The 26,266-nt window shown below is 34.2% G+C and overlaps 1 protein-coding gene across 1 annotated transcript; it reads left to right on the plus strand.

Annotated features, from left to right (window-relative positions):
* The first annotated feature begins 17,271 nt into the window (after positions 1-17,271).
* LOC137017828 (intercellular adhesion molecule 2-like) lies at positions 17,272-25,328 on the plus strand. Its single transcript, XM_067382519.1, has 5 exons — positions 17,272-17,453; positions 21,812-22,081; positions 22,187-22,510; positions 22,687-22,920; positions 23,329-25,328. Exons 1-5 carry the CDS (start codon positions 17,390-17,392, stop codon positions 23,397-23,399), a joined length of 963 nt encoding a protein of 320 aa, XP_067238620.1. The 5' UTR covers positions 17,272-17,389; the 3' UTR covers positions 23,400-25,328.
* Positions 25,329-26,266: the final 938 nt, after the last annotated feature.

A 26,266-nucleotide genomic window follows, 5' to 3' on the forward strand; every position in this document is an offset into this window, starting at 1 on the left:
AAAAGTAGCTCCTAAATTGCCAATTTAGGAGAACCAATAATAGGCATGTCAGTCCTAATTTGGAACCTAAATGTTGCTCTAAGTATTTCACAAAGCATTTTAGCACTAAATCTAGCCCGCAAGCCTGAAAAGTTAGGGGTAGTCAAGAGGTCTCCTAAGTCGAGACCAAATCACAAACAATCCTAAAATGGTTGTTGCTGGAAATCAGCCTCAGCAATCCACCCAAAGACACTGTACACCATTGAGGCAATAGACTGCGATGACATAAAAAGTTAATTTATGTACAGGTAAAATGCATTGAATGAATAAACAAACCAACTGCAGTCAAGTTGAATATAATGTCCTATCGTCGGTGCTGATAGCCTTGTGGGAAGCTTGGGAGATCCCAGTTCCAGTTCCGGCTAATGCTATATGAAAAAAATCTGTATGTTTCATATACAGCAACCATATATCTTCCTCACTCAAATCAGCCAGCATTTCCTTATGCGTTTCATATAAGTCCAATACATGTTATATACAAAATCAGACCGATTATGGCCACTTTCATACTAAAAAGCACACATACAACTTATATGGGATTTCTTAGGTCATATGAATACTGTAAAATTTTTATATGAGTTTTACATGACAACAGTATGCAATAGTATATGATTTTAGTAGAAAATGTGTATGAATGTCAGTACATTTCTTATACAAATCATTTAAAATTCTTGATTGGATCAAATGCGAGTCATACAGGATTTGTTTAAATTTTGCATCATTTGCTCATATGAATTTTATACAGATTTTATACGTTTCCACCTAATTCCTCATATCTCTACATATAATTATCTTATATGACTTCAGTAAATACTACAATTTCTCTGCATATACAAATCATATATGATTTCAGTCAATTACTTGCACAAATTTGCATCAGAAATACTTTTATTTCAACAAAATCAAAGAGACAATCAAATTATACTCCACAAGAGTAATTTAAAATTACAACTTGATATCAAACTGAACTTTGTGAAGACAACACACACACACCCCAACAACAACAACAACAAAATACCTTGAACACACTGTCACGGCTATCAATCATCAAACACCTTTAAGGTTTTCAGATGTTTTTGTGTTTTCTTCCCTCTAATTTCAGAGAGAGACAAACAAATGAAAGGCAAAAAATTGCTGTTGTTAGGAAGCAAAATGGCCCACAGTCCATGACTACATATCAAGTTAGACAAATCAACAGCAGCATGTTTGGGGATCTGGACTTCCCAATGGAACCAAAAAGTTGTGAGTTTGACAGGAATTGCCACTATTGTGGCACTGAGCAAGACACTTAAAAGATTATTTCACTTTGAAATGAAAATTAACCCAAGCTTAACTCACCCTCAAGCCATCCTAAGTGTATATGACTTTCTTCTTTCTGATGAACACAATCTGCGAAATATTATTAAATATCCTGACACATCAAAGCTTTATAATGGCAGTGATAGTGATCAATGAGTATAAGGCTGAAGAAAGTGCTTCCATCCACATCCATCCATCATAAACATACTACACACGGCTCCAGGGTTAAATAAAAGGCCTTCTGAAGTCAAGCGATGCATTTGTGTAAAAGAAATATCCATATTTAAACAAGTTATGAAGTAAAATATCTAGCTTCCGCCTTCCGTATTTAACGCACAAAGAAAGTGTAAAACTCTTGCAGCTCACAAAGCTTACGCTACGTTCTACACTTTCCCTATTAAACTTACGGAAAAAGTGTAACTGACATGATCGCAATTTACACTTTCTTCGTAACTTGAATATGGATTGTGGTCTGGCGGAAGCTAAATATTTTACTTCATAACTTGTTAAATATATTTATCTTACACAAATGCATCACTTCGCTTCAGAAGGCCTTTATTAAGCTCCCTGGAGCCGTGTGATCCCATTCACTGCCATTATAAAGCTTGGATGCGTCAGGATATTTATTAATATTTCTCAGTTTGTGTTCATCAGAAAGAAGAAAGTCATATACGCCTAGGACAGCTTGAGGGTGAGTAAAGCTTGGGCTTATTTTCATTTGAAAGTGAATTAATCCTTTAACCTAAACTTAACTCAAACTGGATCACTTTGATCACTACGGAAAGTAGGGAAACAAGTCGGTTCCTGGGCATTTTGAGTTATTCTGAAAGTGTAGTCTCCAAGCTTTCCAACGATGTGTAACACATGGAAATCTAATCAAATTTGGAGAAGCTGTGGCCATTTGAAGGTAGGCACTCAAAAAAGCTCTAAAGGGAGAAAAACCCCTTTAAAGTGTAACCCCTTTGAATTGTACATTCATATTTTCTTTATTTTATTTGTTTTTGTTCTACAGTAAATCTATTTTTAACTACTTTTGATATGTATACTACAAAAAGAAACCAGTATCTTTGGTGCAGTACTGTGATTAACCACTTAACTCCGCAGCATGTTGAGAGTCGATTTATATTAAATTCGGACGAAGAAGCCTGCTGAACATGCACGCACGAGGTTAGCATGAGATTGCACAAATGATTCAATTTTGATATTTTTCTTCGTTTTTATGTGTATATTCTTTTATAAAGAATGTTATTAATCATTTAGGTTACTAATTCATCCTGTTACTGAGGAAAAAAAACGTAAAAAAAAAAAAATTTTGGGTGAACTAACCCTTTATACCTTGTCTGTAAAACCGAGCAAGTGTCTCAAAGGGAAGGTTTGCATGACAGTTTTACTGACAAATAAACAGGGATATCTCTATGGAAGCTTGTTTCCGTCACTAAATAAAAAAGGTAATCGTAGGGCTGCACGATTTATCGCACAATACGAGCTGCGCAAAAAACAATTGCAGCCTTTGCCAGATCACGTGCGATTTAATTGCGATAAATCGTGCAGCCCTAGGTAATTGCGACTTTCTATCACGCAATTCTGACTTTGTAACACGCAATTCTGACTATATAACACGCAATTCTGACTATAACTTGCAATTCTGACTTTATATCACAATTCTGACTTTATATTATGCAATTCTGACTTTATAACTCGCAATTGTGATATTTAAATCTCTCAATTCTGAGAAAAAGTCAGAATTGTGAGATAAAAATTAACAATTAGCAATTACGTTTTTATTTTTATTTCATGGTTATAAATAACTGTCTTAAAACCATTTTTTTGGGGGGTGAAAATACTGACGTGCCAAAGACTTTTGCACAGTACTGTATATGACCAACATTGTAACAATACAAAGTGTGTTGAAAATCTGCAAACTTGCTCTTTAAAAATGTTGAAGATAGCATCCTTTTGTCTGTTTAACTGAACACGACTTAAACACACAATTTCAAATTGACTTCATCTTAGAGCTATTGTCATATTGACATTCCTTTGGCTGATTAAAGGATATTTTTCTATTGTTTAATCTTGAACATGCATTTTCTGTAAAGCTGCTTTGAAACTAACATATATTGTAAAAAGCACTATATGGTTTTACTATATGGTAAAACTGTAGAAACTAACTTTTTTTTTTTTTTTTTTTTCAAATAATGGTTCTACTATTGTAATATTGCAGTAATACTAGAGTAAAAGTATGGTTATCATGACTAGTAACCATAGGTTTTGAAAACATGATTTTTGTAGTTATGGTTTTACAACGACAAACATAGATAAACCATAGTTGTAGTAAAACCATAGTTCATTTTGTTGTTTTTACTGCAAATGCTGTGGTAATTTTGAGTCTTTGTAATAAAATTGCCGGCTGTTAATTGCTTTAATTTAAACTTGGCCCAAACTTCTCATTTAAATCCTCCCAGAGCCGAACCTAGGCCTTATTTAACCTCTGTTGGGTAAAATACACTAACCTGTTAAAAAAGTTTCTGCAGTTCTCACCTGCTGGGAGTGACAATAGGGCTCATTTACATCTCATTTAGATAAGCCATACCCCCTGTAAAGCTCCCCTCTGTAAAGCTCACATGGACCGCATACTATTAATAATAAAGGATAATGTGCATTGTAAATGTCAGTAATTTATCTTTTTTGACTTTTATAAAAATGATTTAGAGGCTGAAAAGGATTTAGAGATAACATGTTGCAAGACACTCCTTTAAAATCTGGCCATCATTTTTAATGTTATTATTTTTATGTTTATGTAAAGGAAAAAGTACATATTGATGCTAATTTTATTTGTTATTTGCTTGTTTTCTACATAAAACTTGGTAAATTGATTTCATTGTTTAGCATTAGGACTTTTTGAACAGGATTCTGTGATAACCGTGATAATTTTGGTCACTATAATAATTAGGGATGCACCGAAATGAAAATTCTTGGCCGAAACCGAAAAAGAGGAAACCAAGGCCGAAACACCGAAAGAAATTATGCCAATTATTAATACCACTGCATTTATGTTAATGACTGTGTACTAACTTTACTAAAATCAAGGCATTGCAATTGCATACATTAATATTAAAGTTTCAAAGAATAAATCAATTACACATTATGCAAATATTTATTTAGCACATTGCAACAATGCACAGTTTTTAAATTAAAATGTTTAACTTGACCCCACTCATGTGTACATTAAATAATAATGTCCTGTACATTATTATTTAATGTACACATGAGTGGGGTCAAGTTACACATTTTAGTAAATATTTCTTGCAGGATTTCACTGAACATATCAGACAACGAGGGTGCATGCCCTCATGTGGTGCAGAGAGACAAGTTTTTTTTCTGCGCTCTGATCTCCTTCTCCTGCGCTGGGCGCTGCTCCGTCTCTGTCTCCACACGGGTTCTCCGCATCCATCGCGGAGTGGATCATTTCTCGTGCGTGCTGCTTTATTTCCGCATCAAAGTAATGGTCTTTATAACACGGATCAAGTACAATCGCGATGAAGTGCAGAGGATCCGAACAGATCTCAGTGAAACGTGTGCTGACCGACTCTAACGCCTGTTTCACACATTATCCGTCTGCAGTGCGTATGCGTTGCGTATTTTTTTACGCACCCATGTTAACGTATTAGAGCGTTCACACTGCACGCGGTTGCGGTCCGTCATTGCGTTCCAGGAGCGGTGCGTCTGCAGCAGTGCAGCAATCGTTTACGTACCGAGTCTATTTTTGCTGTACTGCAAGTGCAGCACAGCAGATTGTGTGTGGGCAAAATGAACATGGATTGACCTGAAATTGTAAAAAAAAAAAGAATTTATGCACATTTAAACTACTTTGTATATTTAGTACATTACATAAAGGATTTTTTTTTTTTTTTTTTGATTTAACGCCATGCCAGCAACAAGCTATATTCATGCCAAAAGGAAACATTTCAATTGAACATGGATTGTTGGATACACAGTTCAGTTGTATCATTTCAAAACAATTTTATTTTTAAAAAAATGAACAGTGTTTACTTGCATAATGCGATCAGATATGTTTTTCCCCATCGTTGGAGGGAAACTCGCATCCCAGCAGGCAATGACGTGACTTGGGTAAAGTTGGTTTTATATTCACACATTCGGACATCCGTATTCAGTAGCCTTGTTAATCACACTACATTGGACATTCAGTGGACATTCACAAGTAAATATGCCATTAAAACAATACTTGACTATTTTGATCGACTGTGAAAAAATGTTGTAAGTTGACAATCGTTGGTTGTCAATATCATGTCGCTGCTTAAAATTCGCAAACATTTAATTTATTGCACATTTATTGGAAAGTCTGAATTTATCAGAAGTCCGAATGTGCGAATATAAAACCAACTTTACCCAAGTACGTGACAGGCGGACCTAAACCAACCTATTCAAAAACAAGGTGACATGGATGACACTCGTCTCATCGTTGAGGTGGAAAAACATAAAATTCTGTGTGACCCGCAGAATGTATTGTATAAATATTTGAATGCGAAGGAAAAGGCTTGGGAAGCAGTTTCGTTGACTGTTGGTGTCGACAGTAAGTTTTCAAATCTTTGTGTCATGTTTACGTGTACTAAACTACTCCAGCAACTGTCAATATATAAGCGTAATGAATATAACTTTACGCACTGCAAACGTGTGCTGTGTGAAAGCACAATGGCCGCTTCCTATGGCAAGCCGTTTTGACTTTTATTCACATCTCAGGATATGAATTCTTGATATCAACAATTCAGTTCTTGATATCAGGAATTACATTTCCGCTAGTAGCAATGTTACTTCTTGATATCAACAATTTAATTCTTGATATCATCAATTCAGTTGTTGATATCAGGAATTACATTTCCACTAGTAACAATGTTCATTCTTGATATCAACTTTTGAATTTCCACTAGTAAAAACTAGAATTCTTGATATCTGTAATTGTATTTTCACTAGTGAAATGTCACCATAGGGTGCCATTCAAATTCAATTGTTGATATCAAAAATTGAGTTCTTACTAGTTGAAATTCCAATTTCTCATATCAGAAATGCAGTTCTTACTAGTAAAAATAGTAATTTTTGATATCAATAATTACATTGCTACTAGTAAAATGCAAATTGTTGATATCAAGAACTCAATTGTCACTAGTTGAAATGTCAGTTCTTGATATCTACAATTGAATTGCTACTAGTAAAAATGTTCATTTTTGATATCTGAAAATGTATTTCTGATATCAACATAATTTCAGATATGTAAAATGGCTTTCTTACTAGTAACAATCACATTCATGATATCAGAAACTAACATTGTCACTAGTGACAATCAAATTATTGATATCAAAAATGAACATTGTTACTAGTAGCAATTCAATTGTTGATATCAATAATAGATTTTGCACTAGTAACAAAGTAATTAATGATATCAAAAATTAGCATTTTTACTAGTAAGAATTTATTTCTGATATGTGAAATTGGAATTTCAACTAGTAAGAACTCAATTCTTGATATCTGTAATGGTTTTGTCGCCCTTTTAACATTTAAAAACATGAATTGTTGATATCAACAATTCAATTCTTGATATCAGAAATGCAATTTTCACTAGTGGAAATGCTGATTGTTGATATCAGGAATTACGCTTCTTGATATCAACAATGACGTCATCACTCGCAGAAATACATTTATGATATCAAAAATGAAATCACAACTAGTAAAAAACATACTTCTTGTTATCTGTAACTTAATTCTTACATGTTAAAATTTAATTTTCACTAGTAAAAATTCTTATTGCAGATATCATGAATTCCGTTTAGGATATGTGCATAATAATGACGACTGCTTGTTAATATTCAAATAAGAGCGTGATGTTTTTACGTGCTCAGAACTGTGGTGAACTGTGGACAAACTGGCAATGGCAAAGGAGGTTTTTAGGCAAATTAAACGCTTCACAATTCAGTTTTCAGACCATACAATGCAAATGCAAAACCAAAAAATTGAAACCAGGCGTTTATTTTCCTTGTTTTACGGTTAGGCCTACATCATCGGTAGCAGCCGCGCCATAGAGTTACAGCAGAACAGACCGTTTGTGATGCACTTTTAAAAGGTAAGCCGTTTAAATAAGATTTTATATCATCAGTACATCTGAATCAAATTAACTTGTGTATTAAAGCATGATAGCTGATATTGCTCACTAAATAAATAGTTTCAGGGGAAGTTATATGATAGTAGATAATAGATTAAAACAGCTTTATTCGTCGTCGTGTAATTAGAGAAAAAGTCTTCTCAACGGGATTATATAACTTTGGGGCTTGTGGTGGGTGAAAGTGGTAAAATTAGAATTCCTTATTAAATATACAACCCAGGTGAAAAAAAAAATACTAAAGTAAATAGTAGTCTATTGTGTTTTTGAACCATACTATAGTAAATTGTAGAATACTGTCTATATTAGCCTATAGTATTTACAACACTTTGTTAATGAATGCTACAGCATACTGCAGTATAGTGAACTGATACTGTAATAAATACTGTAGTATACTTTTGTTTTTTTATAAACTTCCCTCTCCCCATCAATCCAAAAATCAGCCGAGCTGACACATATAGACAGTCAACAGAATCAAAATGTATTACTGTCTATATGTGTCAGCTCGGCTGATTTTTGGATTGATGGGGAGAGGGAAGTTTATTAAAAAAAAAAAAAACAATGCTTAAAAGCAGCACTATATATATATATATATATATTACACTAGGCTAAATGGGAAATCATACTAAATACCAAAACTGTATTATATACTACTACTATATTTAATTTGTCCTGTTATGTCTCCTTTTATCTTGCTTTCAATACAAGCACAAAGGGGATTCAGATCCTGAAGACTCCATGCAATCTCGCTGTACCCTCACCGTCTCTGCTCCTTGGATTTTGCAAGCTTTTCCTTGCTCCTTATTTTTAATAAACCTTCAATAAACATAAAAGTTCCCAGTGTTGTTTTTTGTGAAAAAGGGCAGATACACCTGTATATGATTAACACACAACTTGGCACACAATCTTTAGTTATTTAGATTGCTCCTGCTCACTAGAACATATTTCCTCTTTCAGTGCAAACCATGCATTCATACTCCTTTCTCTGACCAACTGGATCATCCTCGTGCAGCACTGCAAACCAAAGCAGAGACTACAAGAACATGTAGGAAAGGACAGACGAAATGCTTGACATGCAGTTTATTAGGAATGTATAAATCCATTGCATTAAACCAGTGCAAAAGTCAATGTGTGTGTATGATCATGTTTTGTTTTAGAATTGAATATATTGTGTATGAATCTAAATAGTAATAAGTTAATGGGGTGCATAAGAATTGTAAAAATTAAGATTTACATTTTACTTAATTAAATTTTACATTTCACTTGTTTGCAATGTGTTTTAAGGCAATCAACTGTCACCTGCAGGTCTCATGTCCTTGTGAAACCACAGTGAACATGACATGATTGCAATTTCACATATCAGAAATACAATTCTTACTAGTAAAAACTTCATTCTTACTAGTAAGAATGAAGTTTTTACTAGTAAGAATGAAGTTGTTACTAGTAAGAATGAAGTTTTTACTAGTGGAAATATAATTCTTGATATCAACAATTCAGTTGTTGATATCAGGAATTACATTTCCACTAGTAACAATGTTAATTCTTGATATCAACATTTGAATTTCCACTAGTAAAAACTAGAATTCTTGATATCTGTAATTGTATTTTCACTAGTGAAATGTCACCATAGGCTGCCATTCAAATTCAATTGTTGATATCAAGAATTGAATTCTTACTAGTAAAAACTTCATTCTTACTAGTAAAAACTACATTCTTACTAGTAACAACTTCATTCTTACTAGTAAAAACTACATTCTTACTAGTAACAACTTCATTCTTACTAGTAAAAACTACATTCTTACTAGTAACAACTTCATTCTTACTAGTAAAAACTACATTCTTACTAGTAACAACTTCATTCTTACTAGTAAAAACTACATTCTTACTAGTAAGAATGAAGTTGTTACTAGTAAAAACTACATTCTTACTAGTAACAACTTCATTCTTACTAGTAAGAATTAAGTTTTTACTAGTGGAAATGTAATTCCTGATATCAACAATTAAGTTCTTGATATCAACAATTGATATCCTGGGAATGAATAAAAGTCAAAACGGCTTGTCGAAGTGTAGGTAAGGCGCGTTAAAAATAGTTTTGACGCAAATTGACAGAGGTTCGAATCCGCCTTTTGCCGAACTCGCTCTACTTCCTTTTCCCATCCATCAGATTGGAAAGGCATTTATCTTCAATACAAATTAAGATATAAAAATAAGATATTCAAAAAGTGTCGAACTTGCGAACTTAAGAAATTAAAAAGACTTCCTATTTCTGCGGTTTGTGCATTTTATAAGTCCAACTGCATCGTTGACAAAGTGGATGTAAACTGACTACAACGCACTGCACCATGCAGCACCAAAATTTGCAATAATGGAAGTATACCGCTCAATTAATTTAGTGTATTTATGTATATTGATACACCGTTTACTCTTTTATGAAACTATCATAGTTAATGAAGCCCAAGTGCCACCTACAGGCCTATTAGTGTAGGCTGGTGAAATGGTGACATGAAAAGAAAGTACTTTATTATGTTACCATTTTTGATAATTATGCAGCATTATGAAAAAAGTCTCTTAATAAACTCCTCCTGCATTTATTTGATCAAAAACAGCAATATAGTGAAAGATGATTACAATTTACAGTGATGGTTTTCTATTTTAATATACTTTTAAATATAATTTATTCCTATAATTTATGCTGTTCTTTTCTAACATTTTATTCATCAAAGAATCTTGGAAAAAATGTATCACAGGTTATAAAAAATATAAAGCAGCACAACTATTTCTAACATTGATAATAAATCATCATATTAGAATGATTTCTGAAGGACCATGTGACACTGAAGACTGGAGTAATGATGCTAAAAAATTCAGTTTTGCTTCACATAAATCAATATATTTTGAAGTATATTAAAACAGAAGACCATTATTTTAACAGTAAAAATATTTCACAATATTACTGTTTTTTCTGTATTTTTGATCAAATAAATGCAGCCTAACCTATATAGCTATAACCTATATATATATATATATATATATATATATATATATATATATATATATATATATATATATATATATATATATATATATATATATATATATATATATTGCCCCTTTTTTACATCTGAGCCCCTGCCCCTGAGGAACTCTCTGCATGTCCCTGTCTGTTATTATTGCATATAGTTTAATGTACAACAACACTAATGTACAAATATTATCTGACACCATTTATAAGTAGCATCTAACTACTATGTGCACTTATTGCAAAGAGAATACTTTTTTATAGGGCAAATAGAATATTTAGCTTTTTTCACTTAGTGTAAGTAGCATATAAGAAATGGTGCTGTTTTCACTTAGTGTAATTCTATTGCTATTATATTCTATCACTTAGTGCAAATAGATTCTATTGCTATTTCACTTAGTGCAAAATTAAACGTACCTTGGAATATCCAATCTGTGCGCTTAGATTTGTAAACCATATCGGTTTTTCGATCCGCCTATACCCACAAATTTGTAAACCATGCCCACGCTTCGCAGTCTGTTCCCACGGATTCTGTACTTAAACTGTACTCATCCAAGAAGAGAACAGGCTTAAAATATTAATAAAATAATGATATTTTTATATAGGGCAAATAGAATGAATCTTAGGCCAATTACTTTTTGTGTATGCCTATGTGGAATGCATCAAATTGTCTTAACTGCATGCTTAAAATAATTCTCTGAAGCACTTTTTTCTAACTCAGAAGACACAGATTTTAGGGTAAGGTCAAGAAGGGATACAGCTATGGACACTGGGAATGTGCTAAATTAATATTTGGTCATTTCATTACTGTATGAGCACGAACAGCCCATTACCAACACATGTATATCAAACTTATAAAAACTTTGTAAACATGGAGAACAATAAATGACCACACATGCTGAGTTTTATGAATTTATTATGCTGGTGGTGAGTGTAAAATCAAATTCAAAACAGCCATTTCACTTGGAAGATTAAGGCTGTGATATTAATGTTGGCCACTAGAGGGGGCCATATGATAAGGAATCTTTTAACCTTAAACTTTTCTCTATAATTTTTTTCTTTGTTTTTTCCCTTTTACATGCCCCAATAAAATATTATTTGTCAAGTTTCCAGACATGATTGCTGTAGGCCTACATTTAAAATGAAGAGACCTTTTTATTGGTCTCTTTTAACATAACATACACAATTCCGTTCTATTCCGTATTGTTTTGCAGGCAAAAGCTCTGTAAACTACAATCACCAAAACAACACTTCATGATAACAATGTAATGGAACAGTAGAGGCACTTTACCAAAACAGAAAAAAAAAAGTTTACGAATAAAGCATTCATTAGTTATTTTAGGTTTTAAGTAAACATTATTTTATAAAGTAAAACGACAATAACAACGACAACAACAATAATAATAACAGGCTGACAACCCGATGGGCAAGATTACATTATTATTAAATCATTGTCTCTTCCACTCCGAACCCACTACAATTGAGAGACATTCCAGATGCATATTTCATTCAAATATATTATGCAACTGGACTATCAGACGAGTTATCAAGTGTTATATTTAATGTGACATTAAAATGGCCAATGGGAATAGGAAAGAGGTTCAAAAAGACTTTATCATTCATCTTGTCCAATGTGGCCCTATACTTCAAGTTAATGGACAACATATTACTATAAATAAAAATAATACAAGTTATTAGCACATTACAGTGTAGCTATCATGCCATATTTACGCATCCATTGGACAGAGAGTGCAAATATTTCGGCTCATTATTAGGCTATCCCATATGAGAAGGTGTCGGTGTACATAATACATCAAAATGTACACTAAAAATTTTCAGTAGCCAATAACATTTCATTACACTGTTTTACAATGCACAGGCCTTTAATCAAAGAGAAACACCGGCACGAATTTGGGCACGATGGCGACACATTCTGTATTAGAGCCATATGTAAATGTCAGGGATGGAACAATAAAAAAATAGTCCATTGATGCATTAGAAAGTGTAATGAAAACAAAAATAAACATGAAAAACGACACAAGGTTATTTTTCTTATGTTCATGTCAATGGTAAAATAAATGATACATGAATGCCTTGTTCATTTTTTTCCCTTAATTCTCTGAAGGACCCCGTGGCCAATAAAAACAAACAGGATGAAACTACTTTTTAAAAAATAAATAAATAAATAAATAAAAAATAAAAAAATCAAGCCATAATATAATTTTTATGTTTTATTAACTAAACGAAAAAATAAAGGAGCCATTTCTCTGGACGGATGTTCTTCCTCCATCTTTGGCTTACAGAGGATTATGCGAAAACCACATCTCATTAATATTTATTAGCTCATTACCTTAGCTATTCTTACCTGTAAAAATTGCGTTTCTAGATATCAGTAATTGAATTTTCACTAGTTGCAAGAGCAATTTCAGATATCAACTCTCTTTGTTGATATCAATAATTACATTGTTACTAGTAAAAATGCAAATTTTTGATATCAAGAATTCAATTGTCACTAGTTGAAATGTCAGTTCTTGATATCAACAATTTAATTTCTACTAGTAAAAATGTTCATTTTTGATATCTGAAAATGCATTCCTGATATCAACATAATTTCAGATATGTAAAATGGCTTTCTTACTAGTAACAATCACATTCATGATATCAGAAACTAACATTGTCACTAGTGACAATCAAAATATTGATATCAAAAATGAACATTGTTACTAGTAGCAATTCAATTGTTGATATCAAGAACTGACATTTCAACTAGTGACAACTGAATTATTGATATTAAAAATTTGCATTTTTACTAGTAAGAATTGTATTTCTGATATGTGAAATTGAAATTTCAACTAGTAAGAACTCAATTCTTGATATCAACAATTGAATTTGAATGGCAGCCTATGGTGACATTTCACTAGTGAAAATACAATTACAGATATCAAGAATTCTAGTTTTTACTAGTGGAAATTCAAATGTTGATATCAAGAATACATATTTCTGCGAGTGATGACATCATTGTTGATATCAAGAATTAACATTGTTACTAGTGGAAATGTTAATTCTTGATATCAACAATTGTCATTGTTACTAGTAGAAATGTAATTCCAGATATCAAGAATTAACATTTTAACTAGTGAAAACTGAATTGTTGATATCAAAATTTCATATCCTGGGAATGATTAAAAGTCAAAACGGCTTGCCTATTGCCTTTCCCAGGATATAAATTGCTGATATCAAGAATTCTAGTTTTTACTAGTGGAAAATAATTCTTGATATCAAAAATTAGCATTTTAACTAGTGAAAATTGAATTGTTGATATCAAAAATTAACCTTGTTACTAGTGGAAATGTAATTCTTGATATCAAAAATTGCCATTGTTACTAGTGGAAATGTAATTCCTGATATCAAGAATTAGCATTTTAACTAGTGAAAACTGAATTGTTGATATCAAGAATTCATATCCTGAGAATGAATAAAAGTCAAAACGGCTTGCCATAGCTTCCTGCTTCAGCAACACATACGCACTGCATACGGACCGCACATGCACTGCAGACGGATTATGTGTGAAACAGGCGTAAGAGTGTACTTTTCATTGTTTTCACTCCGTGGTCCGTCTCAACCACTTCGCTTAGGAGACGCTTGTGCTGCGATTAAAGGAATAACGTCCGCTACAGATGCATCAGAGGAGCTGACCTCGCAGTTTCTGTTTGCGTCATCACAACATTTCGGCCGTATTGTTTCGGTGATAAAAGTATTTTGGCCGAAAACCGAAAATGCACTTTTGGGTGGCCGAATATTCGGTGCATCCCAAATTAAATTTTCTCACCTGAGAAGACAAACGAATCACATAATAATGACCTGAAATGACTTGCATAATAATGAGGCCTTTCAGTCAGGTAGGCTGTGAAAAAACCCTCTGTGATGGTGTATATCAAACATACAGAAAAAAAAACAGCAATACTGTGAAATATTATTACAATTTCAAATGATGGTATTATATACTTTAAAATAAATCCTAATGTATTTCTGTGATGCAAAGTGTCTGAACAATATGTTACCTCTATGGCATTTCATATAGGCTTTTAGCTTAAAAGCATGCACATTTAGAGAAATATTGATGGATTCTATATGTTTATGTCAATTATCTATACAGAGGAGTAATATTTATTCAATATTTATTGTCATCACTATGCTGGATACCGTTTTCAATTCATACTTGCAGCCGGAGGGCACTCTGCACATTTAGTCCACACATTCATCCAAAGAAGAACAGGAACCAGGAACTAACGGCATGTCTTCTAGAAGTCACCAACCATGGCTTTAACATCCAGATAAACAGTAAATAGACAATAAATACATGAATGAGACGATGTATACATGTATTTGCGTCTGAATAGCGCTGGCTCTGTGGGCGTGGCCGCATTAGCGGGTAATGAGCTGAATCACAGACTTCTGACATGGCTCTCTTTTCATACAGATTACATAAACACAGAATGTTTGTTTTCGATTTGACTTGCACGATTTAAAACCTGACATTTCAACGTTTCTTTAGACATAAGTCATTTTTTTGGTGATTAGTATTCACTAAGTTACAATTCATTTTCTGAGAACTATCAGATTGGACTTCGTTCAGAGGGAGACGAGAGATCATGCATCATGTTAGTTTTCTTTATTTTACAAAAAGCACAACATTGTGTTTTTACTCTGAGTGTACACAAATAAAAGAAGATATCTTATAGTTTCAATTGATATTACTTATGTCTCTATGACAAAAAAATGACGAAGTATTTTAAGTCTGTTTTGCTGCAATGTGCACAATAAGTAGCCACGCTTCCCTTGGAGGGCGGGAGCAATAACAATTGAGAGCTACACGAACCACGTGACAGCGTGGCGGCGAGATCAAAGAGTGTCGCAACTCTCATATTTTCATCTTTTGAATTTGATTATACATTATATGACAGGTGTAGGGCTCCACAGGACAAGATAAGAGCTAGGACATGAGTAAAGTACAGCCTTATACTGATGCACTATGTTTAATACACATCTAAAGAGATATGGTGGACATTCATAGGCCTATTAAATTTACCTGTTTTTACATCATGAAAATCTGCAAGACTTTAGTTATATGTTGGACATATATGACATAGAGAATTGAAAATACATAAATATTATGCAATTTGTATATGCGTTTTTTGCAGCATATATGTCCCTTATAAATGATTCTGTTGGAACATATAAGAATCACATATGCTTTTAACCCTTTAAGACCTGAAGGCTTTTTTAGAGTTTTTTTTTTTTTTTCTGAGCGACACACACAAAAGTAAAGACTCATAACTCCAAAACTCTAGCAAGGAGAGTCAAAAGGTAGGTATCATTTGATAGAAAACATTTTATATTTTAAGAAAATATAAATTACATTACATTTGGACATTTTCTTGCTGAGAAACAGCTGATAAAAGACAAAAAATATATATAATTTTTTAAAAATAATTTATCTTTTTTTTTATTTGACATGGAATAACTCAGAAACACAATAAGATCGCTAAAAAAATATTTTTTATAATTATGCTCTCCTATATGTGAGCTGCATCTGGTTCAAACCGCCGCCGACAGGAGGGTCCAGAGCCATAGAGAGACAATATGGCTCTGGGAGGGTCAAAGCAGAGCCAAAGTAAATGACAAGTCGCGTCAACCAATCGGAAGCCTCTCAAGCGAGGACCTCTACATTCTAATTGGTTGCCGCCGAACCGCGTCATAGCTCATTACCATAAAGTTAACCTGATTTCAACTCTCCTCGCCGCTCTCGCCGTCCAAGACGCGCCGCGCCGCTCTCGCCGGAGTTCGCCGCCGGCTCTAATTGAAAATGAATGACTAGCGTCACTTTGTGTGTGAACACACAGTAAGGGGTTAACAAAACTTTTCCATATGGGTCGTGGACCTTTCCTGTTCCTACTACCCCCCTCTCTCTTCCACTTCACTTCCTGGATGCTCACTGTCATATAATAAAAAGGAAAAAACGCCAAAAATGAAAAATAAATAAAAATATAATGTCTGTTAATTGTCGCTTGAATTCTGCAATCTCTCGAGATGCAGACATGTAAGAGGCTGACAATTAGCTGAAAATACACTTTTTAATTAAATTAGTGACACTGAGCCTACATTTTAAAATCTTTGTTTGAATATGGCAACATGATACCTCATTCTACAATTTGTATGACTAAATCGACAGAGACTCCTCCCCCATCAGGCAATCACTGTGGGAAGAGTTAGTAACTGTGTTCACATCATCCATAGCAACGAGGTCAACCCCGCCCTTTCTCTCTGTTCTGTCCTGATATTACCACAGGTGGGCGCTGTGTGCAATAAAATAACCTTTTTCAGATGTTTAAAAAAAATGTAAAAAAAAAATAAAATAAATATATATATATATATATATATATATATATATATATATATATATATATATATATATATATATATATATAATTTAGTTTTTGTCATTTTTGTATGGTGTTGAATTTCTGTGAGAGCATGAAATTATTATGAAGTGTCAATCAATAGTCTCAACTACAGATGTTCTTGTGTATCCTTGTGTAGCCTCATTACAAGGATTCAAATAATTTCTAGATTTAATTTTGTTTCATTATGAGTCTTTTTTCAGTCGTCCATTAACATGTACTGTTCTTAAGGTCAACCCTGTGAAATTTCCTCTCAAAATATTTTCTGGGTGGGGTTAGTTCTTCTTGTTTCAGTATTACGTTGCTCGAGCTACAGCTATTCAGCCACAGAGTTACAGTGATAGAGTTGGGTCTTATTTACAGCATTTTCTGATCAGTTGTTTTTCTCTGAGCACATACAATATGCTTCAACATTTCTTTGGACTTGTTTATCTCTTGGCAGTTTCACAGATTGTGCTTTTCACAGGTTTGTATTTTTACTTTTATTCTCCTCTTTAAACTTTACCCTTGACTTTATTGTAGGCTAAATGATAACTTTATTTATTACAACTTTATTTCTGTTATGTCTTTGTTTGTCTTAAGACCAGAGTTTGGAGTGTTAAATTAATTTCTGTTCAGTTGATATCTTGGAGTTTGGACTAACCCTGTTCAAATCTTGTCTTGTTACTGTATTAGTAAAGCTTTTTTGGACTCACTTTATATTAAGGGCCCTAAACTACTATGCACTAATATTTAAATTAGTAATTTATACAGTGCTCTTATTGTGTACATACATGTTTTACATAGAACTATATATAAAATACCTGCATGTAATTACATCTGTAATTAATTTCTGTAATGACATGTATTACACTGTTGACCCTTCCTTAACCCGTAACACACCCTTAAACTTACCCACACCACCAAACCTGTCCCGAACCTCACCCGTATCCCACCTCAACAGCAGCAAGAGTGTTTTTCAATATTAACACGATAAATAAATTGTATCTAACAATTTATTATTTTTTATTGTAAGTACATAGTAGTTAAAGACACATGATGTTTTATTAACAAAGTTCGGGAGGTTCAAGTAAATCTAACTTACCCAAACAAAGTTCAAATGATCTACCCAATCGGTACAACTGGAGGCCCCATGGTTCCTCCTGCACCCCTCCACCACTCCGACCCCTCACTCTCAGCTCCTATCCCAGCCAGCTATAGGGTACTCTGGCCATATTCTGAGCAAGTCCTCCCCCGGACAACACGCCAAATCTGATTATTTGAAGACTTCATTTGCAAAAAACGATAAACGGCACTTTAATAAAAAAACAAAAAACAAAAATGAACTGACTGTTATGAGTTATCTGTTTTTGCAAATGAACTCTTCATTTGTAAGTGTGAACTCATGAACTAATATAAAGTGTGACTGCTTTTTTTGTTGCATATCATGATTATGACAATAGATGTGGAACAACTTGGAGTGAAAACACGGGATCATTCATCCAGCTATTTAGATTTTGACTTTTAATGAAAAGATCAGTAAGTTTACTGACCACCTAGCTGCGTAAAATGCGTAAAATAGTAGGTTTGCCTGAGTTGGCGTAACATCTTATTAGTTGTTGTTGACAAATGTTGGCAAAATGGGGGTGCATCTGGGTGAATGTGGGTGTATGTGTGTCTTCATGGGTTGTGTATTTTGTTGGCTAATTTTTTCATTTGATAGCTCTTTACTATGTTTAATCAGGATACAGGATATTACAGGGATTATGGAAAATAATAAATTGCATATTTTGGCAATATCTGAAATGCATTTAGATGTAACTATAGAGGACTTCCTTTTGCACATATATGGATACCTATATAGATGTGACAGAAATATAAATGGAGGAGGAGTGGCTTTTTATGTTCAGGATCAAATACCTGTAAAGACCAGACAGGACTTTGGTTATTGGGGTCGAAGCGCTGTGGTTGGAAGTGCAGTTGCCACATTTAAAGCCTATTCTAGTTGGTTGCTGCTATAGGCCACCCAATGCACCAATAGTCTGTTTAGATCGAATCTAACACATGTTGGATATAGTCTGTGATTCAGATATGGAGATTTATTTTTTAGGTGACCTAAATATTGATTGGAGTTTGAATAATTGCTCATTGAAAAATAAGTTGTTTATTCTATAGCCGATACTTGTAATTTGTCACAACTGGTCACAAAGCCAACAAGAATTGTTTTATAATGCTAATGGGACAAAAATGGAAACATGCATAGATTTACTTTTTACTAATGCTACAGATTTGTGTTCAAAAGAAATCTCAATTTGTGTTGGCTGTAGTGATCATAATTTAATCGCAATTAACAGAAAAAGCAAAATCTTCAAACCTGGTCAGAAGATATTAATCAAACAGATTTTTAAAAACTTTAATGAGGTGATACTTTTTTGACTAAACCAGTTGACATAGCTAGCTAATTATTTAGGAGATTACTTGACAAAGAAAGTCCAGAATTTACAAAAAGATATGATTTCACGGGAATAACCTGATTTATCTTTAAAGACAATTAAAGATACAATCATGCTTAATAAATCATGTACATTTAAATTCAACAGTGTAAGTCTTATATAGTAGAAAACATATTAAAGTTAATTAAAGATAAACCTTCTGGTGTTGATGAACTGGATGGTTGCTGATGTGATTACTATGCCTATATGTTATATTATTAATTTAAGTTTAGAAAAATGTGTTTTTCCTGCTAACTGGAAAAAAGCTAAAATTGTGTCTCCTCCTAAAAACAAAAGGGAACATTTCTCTGGGAAAAATAGCAGACCTATAAGTATCCTGCCAATTTTGAGTAAGATTACGGAGAAAATAGTCTATGATCAAATTAATTTGTTTTTCTCTAAAAATGGGTTAAATTCACATTATCAACATGCTTATAAGAAAGGGCACTCTACAACGACAGCCTTAGTTCAGATGACGGATGATTGGTTGCCAACACGATCGTACGAGTTTGTAATCTCGTAGAATATATACGCCAAAATGAGTTTTGGCGTGCTTATGGTACGCAGTTTTTCGCGTGCATATAATACGCACTTTATGGCGTGTATATGATACGCTCTTGGTTAGGATGGGGGTGGGGGTTTCGTACGTATAATAGGCCTACGCCATAAAGTGCGTATCATATGCACGCGAAAAACTGCGTAGCATATATTCTACGAGATTACACATTTGTACTATTGATACGCATTTTCATGTGATCGGGCTCTTGGTTGCATGAAATTGATGATAGAAAATTAGTTGGTACTGTAATGTTAGATCTGAGTGCAGCATTTGATTTAATTGATTATGATCTATTACTGAAAAAATTAAGTTGTTATGGATTTGAAAAGTGTGCAATCCGATGGATTTATAACTATCTTACTAATAGGGAGTTTAATGTAGGCCTACTGTTTAATGGTAGTTATTCCGAGACAAAGGTTCAGAGTTGTGGTTGCCTCAAGGGAGTTGCCTCGGACCACTGTTATTTTCTATTTTCATTAATGATCTGTCTTTTGTTTTGAGGTGTGCCACTATTGCCCTATATGCAGATGACTTGACTATTTTTGTGTCTGATTATGATTCTACCAGACTTAATAATGTATTAAACAATGAACTAAAATTAATTGAAAATTGGATCATAGAAAATAAGTTAATTATTAATGTTGCGAAGAGTAAATGTATGATGTTGGGATCTAATCATCTTTTAAAAGATTCCCCTGCTCTGAACTTGTCAGTTGGTGTTTTGATCATTGAACAAGTGGCTGAGGCCAAATTGCTCGGCGTGATTGTGGACAGCAGGTTGACCTGGAACGCTCAGATAAAACTAATATTGAATAAAATGCGCAGGAGTATGGCTGTAGTTCGCCATTGCAGGAAATGCATACCGATTCGCATATGGAAAACTTCGGTGGAATCAGAAGTTTTGTGTCATCTGGACTATTGTTCCATCATTTAGGCTGCAACTACAGAGAATAATTAAACAGATTACAGATTGCACAAAATAAAGCTTCTCGGCTTGTCCTAAACTGTTCTTTTAGAACAAGTATTAGGGACATGCACAATCAGTTAGCATGGCTTCATGTAAGAAGCAGAATTAATTATTCTCCTATTAAATTCTTAAAAAATATAATTATTACAAAAGCACCTGAAATTATTTATAATAGATTGACTTTCTACAGTGACGTTCATACTCATTCCACTCGTCAATCAAGTGAAGGGCGTTTCTTGTTACCCGTCTGTCGAACAAATCAACTGCAAAGAACATCGTGTTTTAGAGCAATGGTGGCATGGAACTCGCGTTTCCGTTGTTTTTGGTTTCAGAGAGTTACAATGTTCGTTTTTCCACAAGACTGAGACTGTATTTATTTACTTTGGAGTAATTGTAATTATGTAATTAATGACTGCATAATGAGCTATGGGAATTGAAATGTGATTTTATACTATATTATACTATGAGAGTGGTATTATTTTGTATTTGGATGAGCTTATGTTGTTATTGTTATGTTGTATGTTTAGTGTATATGTGTTATGTTGTGTTATGTGTGTGTGTGTGTGTGTGTGTGTGTGTGTGTGTGTGTGTGTGTGTGTGTGTGTGTGTGTGTGTGTGTGTGTGTGTGTGTGTGTGTTAGTTATATGATTGAGAAGCTTTGATGTTAGCCTAATATTTTGTTAAGACATCAGGAAGAATAGCTACTGCTTAATGGAGTAGCTAATGGGGATCTAAATAATAAACAAATAAACAAATGTGCCTGTAATCCAATTCTTTAGTGCTGCTATTCTATGCTAAATCCACAATCTTCTCTATGTGTTTAACAGGTACACATGCTGCTGAATGTCCTCTTCAGCTCAACCCACAGAGAGTTGTTGTGAGGTACAACGGTTCTGTGGCAGTTAACTGTAGCACTTCTGTCCAGCATGATGGGATAGGATGGGAAGCCAGTGAGGGAGCAGTGCCCATGAGCTCATCAGTCAATCTGATCACATGGAGAGTGTCAAACCTGACAGAATGGGACACAGAACCATTCTGCTTCATAAACACTAAAGGTGGTGGCCAGTGTGCATCATATCTCCCAGTGACTATTTACAGTGAGTTTCTCTGTTATTGATATTGTTATCTTTCATTTTCAGAAATATCTAATGTATGAACATTCATGACTGCAGATATCAGAGAGTGTAAATCTTCCTCCACAGAGACTCCAGACAGTGTGTTGATTGTGAATCACACCGAACCAATAAAGGAGGGAAACCAGTATGAGCTTCAGTGTGACGTTCTCAATGTGGCTCCTGTTCAGAATCTCACTGTCAAATGGTACAAAGGAGAGACTCTGGTGGATCAAACCACCTTCACTGACACCATCAAGACTCCAGTGAATGAAACAGTCACACTCATGATCCGTCCAGACAGATCTGATGATGGAGTTCAGTACAGGTGTGAAGCAGAGCTGGATCTGGGAGAAGAAGGACCTCAACCTCCTCCTAAAGTCACATCAGATCCTCTCAGTGTTAAAGTTTACTGTAAGTTTATTTTTATTTTCTGAAGGCCCTTCTAGCATAAAGGATGTGCAACTGTCATATTACATCATACACAGTTTTGCAAATTAACTGAGATAATTTAATGAAATTCTACATATTATCAATTGAATTAATATAAATGTTTCAGTTGTGAAAATATGTAGCTCTGTCCTCCTCAGATAAACCAAAACACTCCAGTTCAAACGAGACCATCAATATAAGCAATGAGGTCACACTGAACTGTACAGTGAAGGCAAACCCGCCTCCTACGTACACATGGGACTCAGAACAACTGAAAGAGAAGATCACCTCCTCAGTGCTCCCGTCCTCCAAACTCAGTCCAGGAAACTACACGTGCATTGCCACAAACTCTCAGGGAAGTGACAGAAAAGTGTTCATCATCAAATCTACAGGTGGGTTAAAAAATTAACTGCACATCCTCTGTCTGTTTGATAAAATTTGTGTAATTTTCCTTTATATTTGAATATGATTTCATGAATGAATGTTCATTTAGACATTTTGCACTGAATATCTTTTTGTTTAGCTTAGTAGTTTTGCTCTCTTTGAAAATGAGGAAGGAATTCGAGTGCTCATTTGTGAAATCTCTGATGACTTACTTGAGTCCTTTGTACTGATTTATGACAAAAACTCTTTCTGGATGTCGGATCAGTGTTTCTTCAGCAGCTCCAGCACTGCTGCCATTGAAATGACTGAGAGTAAAACCACAGAGTCACTCTTCTGTATCTGTAGACAGGGATTGAGTTTTGAAAACATTGTGTGTTTCTGATTGTCCCATCATTAACACTGCTCTTCTTCCACAGGTAGTCGTCCCACATTCTGGACTGTTCTCATTTTCTTCCAGTTGCTAGTTGCATTAATGATTGTCATTTAAGAGAGAATTAATTTGCCACAGAATTGTTTTGTTTTTTTCTCCAAAATGTGACTAATCTGCATGGAGTCGATAACAATTCTGTAAATTAATGATTTGATATGCATGACCAGGGAAACTGTGATTATTGGACATAAAAAAAGGTCACAATAAAACTGATCTCTAACTGTTTATTTTTTGACATTATTGTTTATAACATCATTATTATAGTATATTCTAGTCTGATTGTTTGTCACCTTGTAATACCTCATTTAAAGGTATTAAACATTAATCATTCATTGCACAGCACATCTTTTAAATTTCTTCTGTATTTTGTGTGAAGTTCAGTTGTGCCACTTCCTGTAAGATGAGTACAAAGATTGTGAAAGCCGTTTCAACTCTGAAAAAAGATGTTTTGGAGAACATAAGAAAATGGTTTTGAACAGCTGAATAGCAGCTTAAAAAAAAACTTCTTTTCCATTAATTTTTTCTTCAGTGTTAAATGTGAATTTGCTCAGTTAGAATTTGTTGAAGGAAATGAATATGATTGACAGAGTCACAGATTCACACTTTTTTTTACACATAGTCAGAGGGGCGTTATGAGGCGTTAAATGTGTAGAAGAAGGTGTTAATGATCTGAAGTGCCATAAGTCTATGTATCTTTTTGTGACAATCGATGGCTACTTTTTTAAGAGGTTTACAAGTTTGTAAGTTCTGTCACTCCAGTCTGGTTTATTCTTGGTTTTGAGACACTCATGTATCTTCTTGTTTTATCGTTCTTGTGTTGTTGTGTTCTATGTGGCTCGCGGTTTGTGTTTTCTTTGGCTGTGTTTTTATTTTATATTTTGAGTGAACACATTTTAGCTTCACTTTTTGTCTCCGGAGATACCTTGATCTGATTGATTTTTGAAGGCAGCATACATTTATCCTTCGCTGCCTCTGATATCCCACAATCCTGTGCTGTCAATTCTGTGATAAAATAAAGATGAAGTCTAAAAAGTTGTGGTTGGTGGTCAGTTTGTGTGTAAATGTACATTTTTGACCAACATTTAACACTTCTGATGACGTTTCTAGTGAGAAATTACTACTGTAGTAATTAAATATTTGTTTAGTTCTCACCAAAGCTCGCTCTATTTTGCTGTAGATCATTAAAACGAGATTCCTTTGTGCGCAAACGCTGCCTGCAAATCTTTGCCATAAGACAGTGAGTCAACAAGCTTATCATGTTTGTTTCTATGTACCTTGTCCAGCCCCACACTTCTTGTTATCTGATTATTGGTTTATTTGCCCCACCTGTTCTTCCTTGTTACCCTCCTAATTTGCATATTTATTCTCCCTGTGTTTTTGTCCTGTGCCAGTTCATCATCTTATGCACTGTTTGTGTCCTGCCCTGTCTGATCCTGTTACCGTGTTCAGTCCTTCTTTGTCCAGATGCTGGTCTTCTTTTCCCTTACAGGGCAGTTTTTGTTTGATTTTATTAATAATAAAGGCCTTGCCTCATCCCTCAACACCTACCTTGACTGAAAGAGAACCTGAGCCATCTAGAGGCCAGAAGATTGTTTTGGGAAACACATATTAATGTTAAGGTACAGTTTAAGGTATAACTTAAGAATGACATAGCGTTAAGAAGGTTTCAGGAAACCCAGCCCAGGATATCATATAGAGACTTGTTTACTGGCCCCACAAAAGACCCACTCACAAGCCACAACCGCCCTTAACGTCAGCGCCTAAAACCAAAACTAGTTCACTTTTTTATGTTTGTTGTGAACACTTTATGAACATAAAGCAGCTACATGATTGTTATGAATCTTGAATCGCAGTGGTGTCATATTACACTTAAGGAAGTAATAAAAACTTTAGAGAAACATCAATTCTGAACCTTGTACTTTTAAATGAAGACTTCTTTTTGTGTCTTTTGTCGAATGTTTAACACAGTGACCTGAGCGACTTCAGACTGCCAAAACTTCCTGAGTGAGTGTTGTCATAGCAACCTGCCTGCAGTTAAGCATTTTAAGACAGCTAGTCAGATCTCAGTAGATTTTGACCAACATAAATGAAGTAAAAAGATGCTATGCATAAATGGTGACATCTTTGTGTGACTTATAGAAGTAATGACAATTCACTGTGAGTAATCTATTCAAATTGAATGTAGTCTATGGATGATGTATGTTGTGATCTACTGAAACAATAAACATGTCTCAAACTGTTTAGTGCAATCGGCAACATTTAGTTAAAAGACAAATTAGCTGGTAATACGATCATAAAATTATAGAGACATTCATTATTTTTTGTTAAGGCTTTATTAAGAATGAATCTCATTTCAGTACACCAGACTCAGATGTGACAAATAAAGACTGACACTTCTCAAGTAACATGGGGGGGGGGGGGGGGATGAGAGATATTAAAGGGGACATTGCATAAAAATCTGATTTTTTCCCTGTATAATCAGGTCCCCAGTGCATCTACCAACCCAGAAAATGTGAAAAAGGACAACCAAGTAACTTTGTTTTGGTAAGCCTTTAATTTGCATGTTTCCACCCACAGCACCGCCATTTTGTTTTTGCAAGTGACAACGGTGTATCAGTTTTAACGGCAGGGCAAAAGTTTGAGCAAAGCATGCTAACTGTTCTGTCGTTGGCTGCACAGGCAAGCACAGAACACTATTTAGAGTTTTGTTGGCTTGGATAGCCTGCAAGTTGACCCTGGAAAGCTCGACTTCTAAAAACGGAGCATTTCTGTCCAAGTGATATTTAGAAAAAAAAAAAAGATAGCAATCATAAACATTAGCCTGGTGTGTATGGCTCTGTTATGCTCTGTTACTCTATATGTATAGTGGGTGTCCATATGGGTTTTGCAAAAAAAGATAAACATGACGGCACATGCTAGTCGAT

Source organism: Chanodichthys erythropterus, chromosome 3 (genome assembly GCF_024489055.1).
Source record: "Chanodichthys erythropterus isolate Z2021 chromosome 3, ASM2448905v1, whole genome shotgun sequence".
Lineage (NCBI taxonomy): Eukaryota > Metazoa > Chordata > Actinopteri > Cypriniformes > Xenocyprididae > Chanodichthys > Chanodichthys erythropterus.

Bases quoted from the DNA above. Each gene is read 5' to 3' on its own strand.
- LOC137017828 (XM_067382519.1), top strand. From the start codon at position 17,390: ATGCTTCAACATTTCTTTGGACTTGTTTATCTCTTGGCAGTTTCACAG. The intron at 17,454-21,811 runs GTTTGTATTTTT...TGTGTTTAACAG, and splicing joins ACAGATTGTGCTTTTCACAG to GTACACATGCTGCTGAATGT. The intron at 22,921-23,328 runs GTGGGTTAAAAA...CTTCTTCCACAG, and splicing joins GTTCATCATCAAATCTACAG to GTAGTCGTCCCACATTCTGG.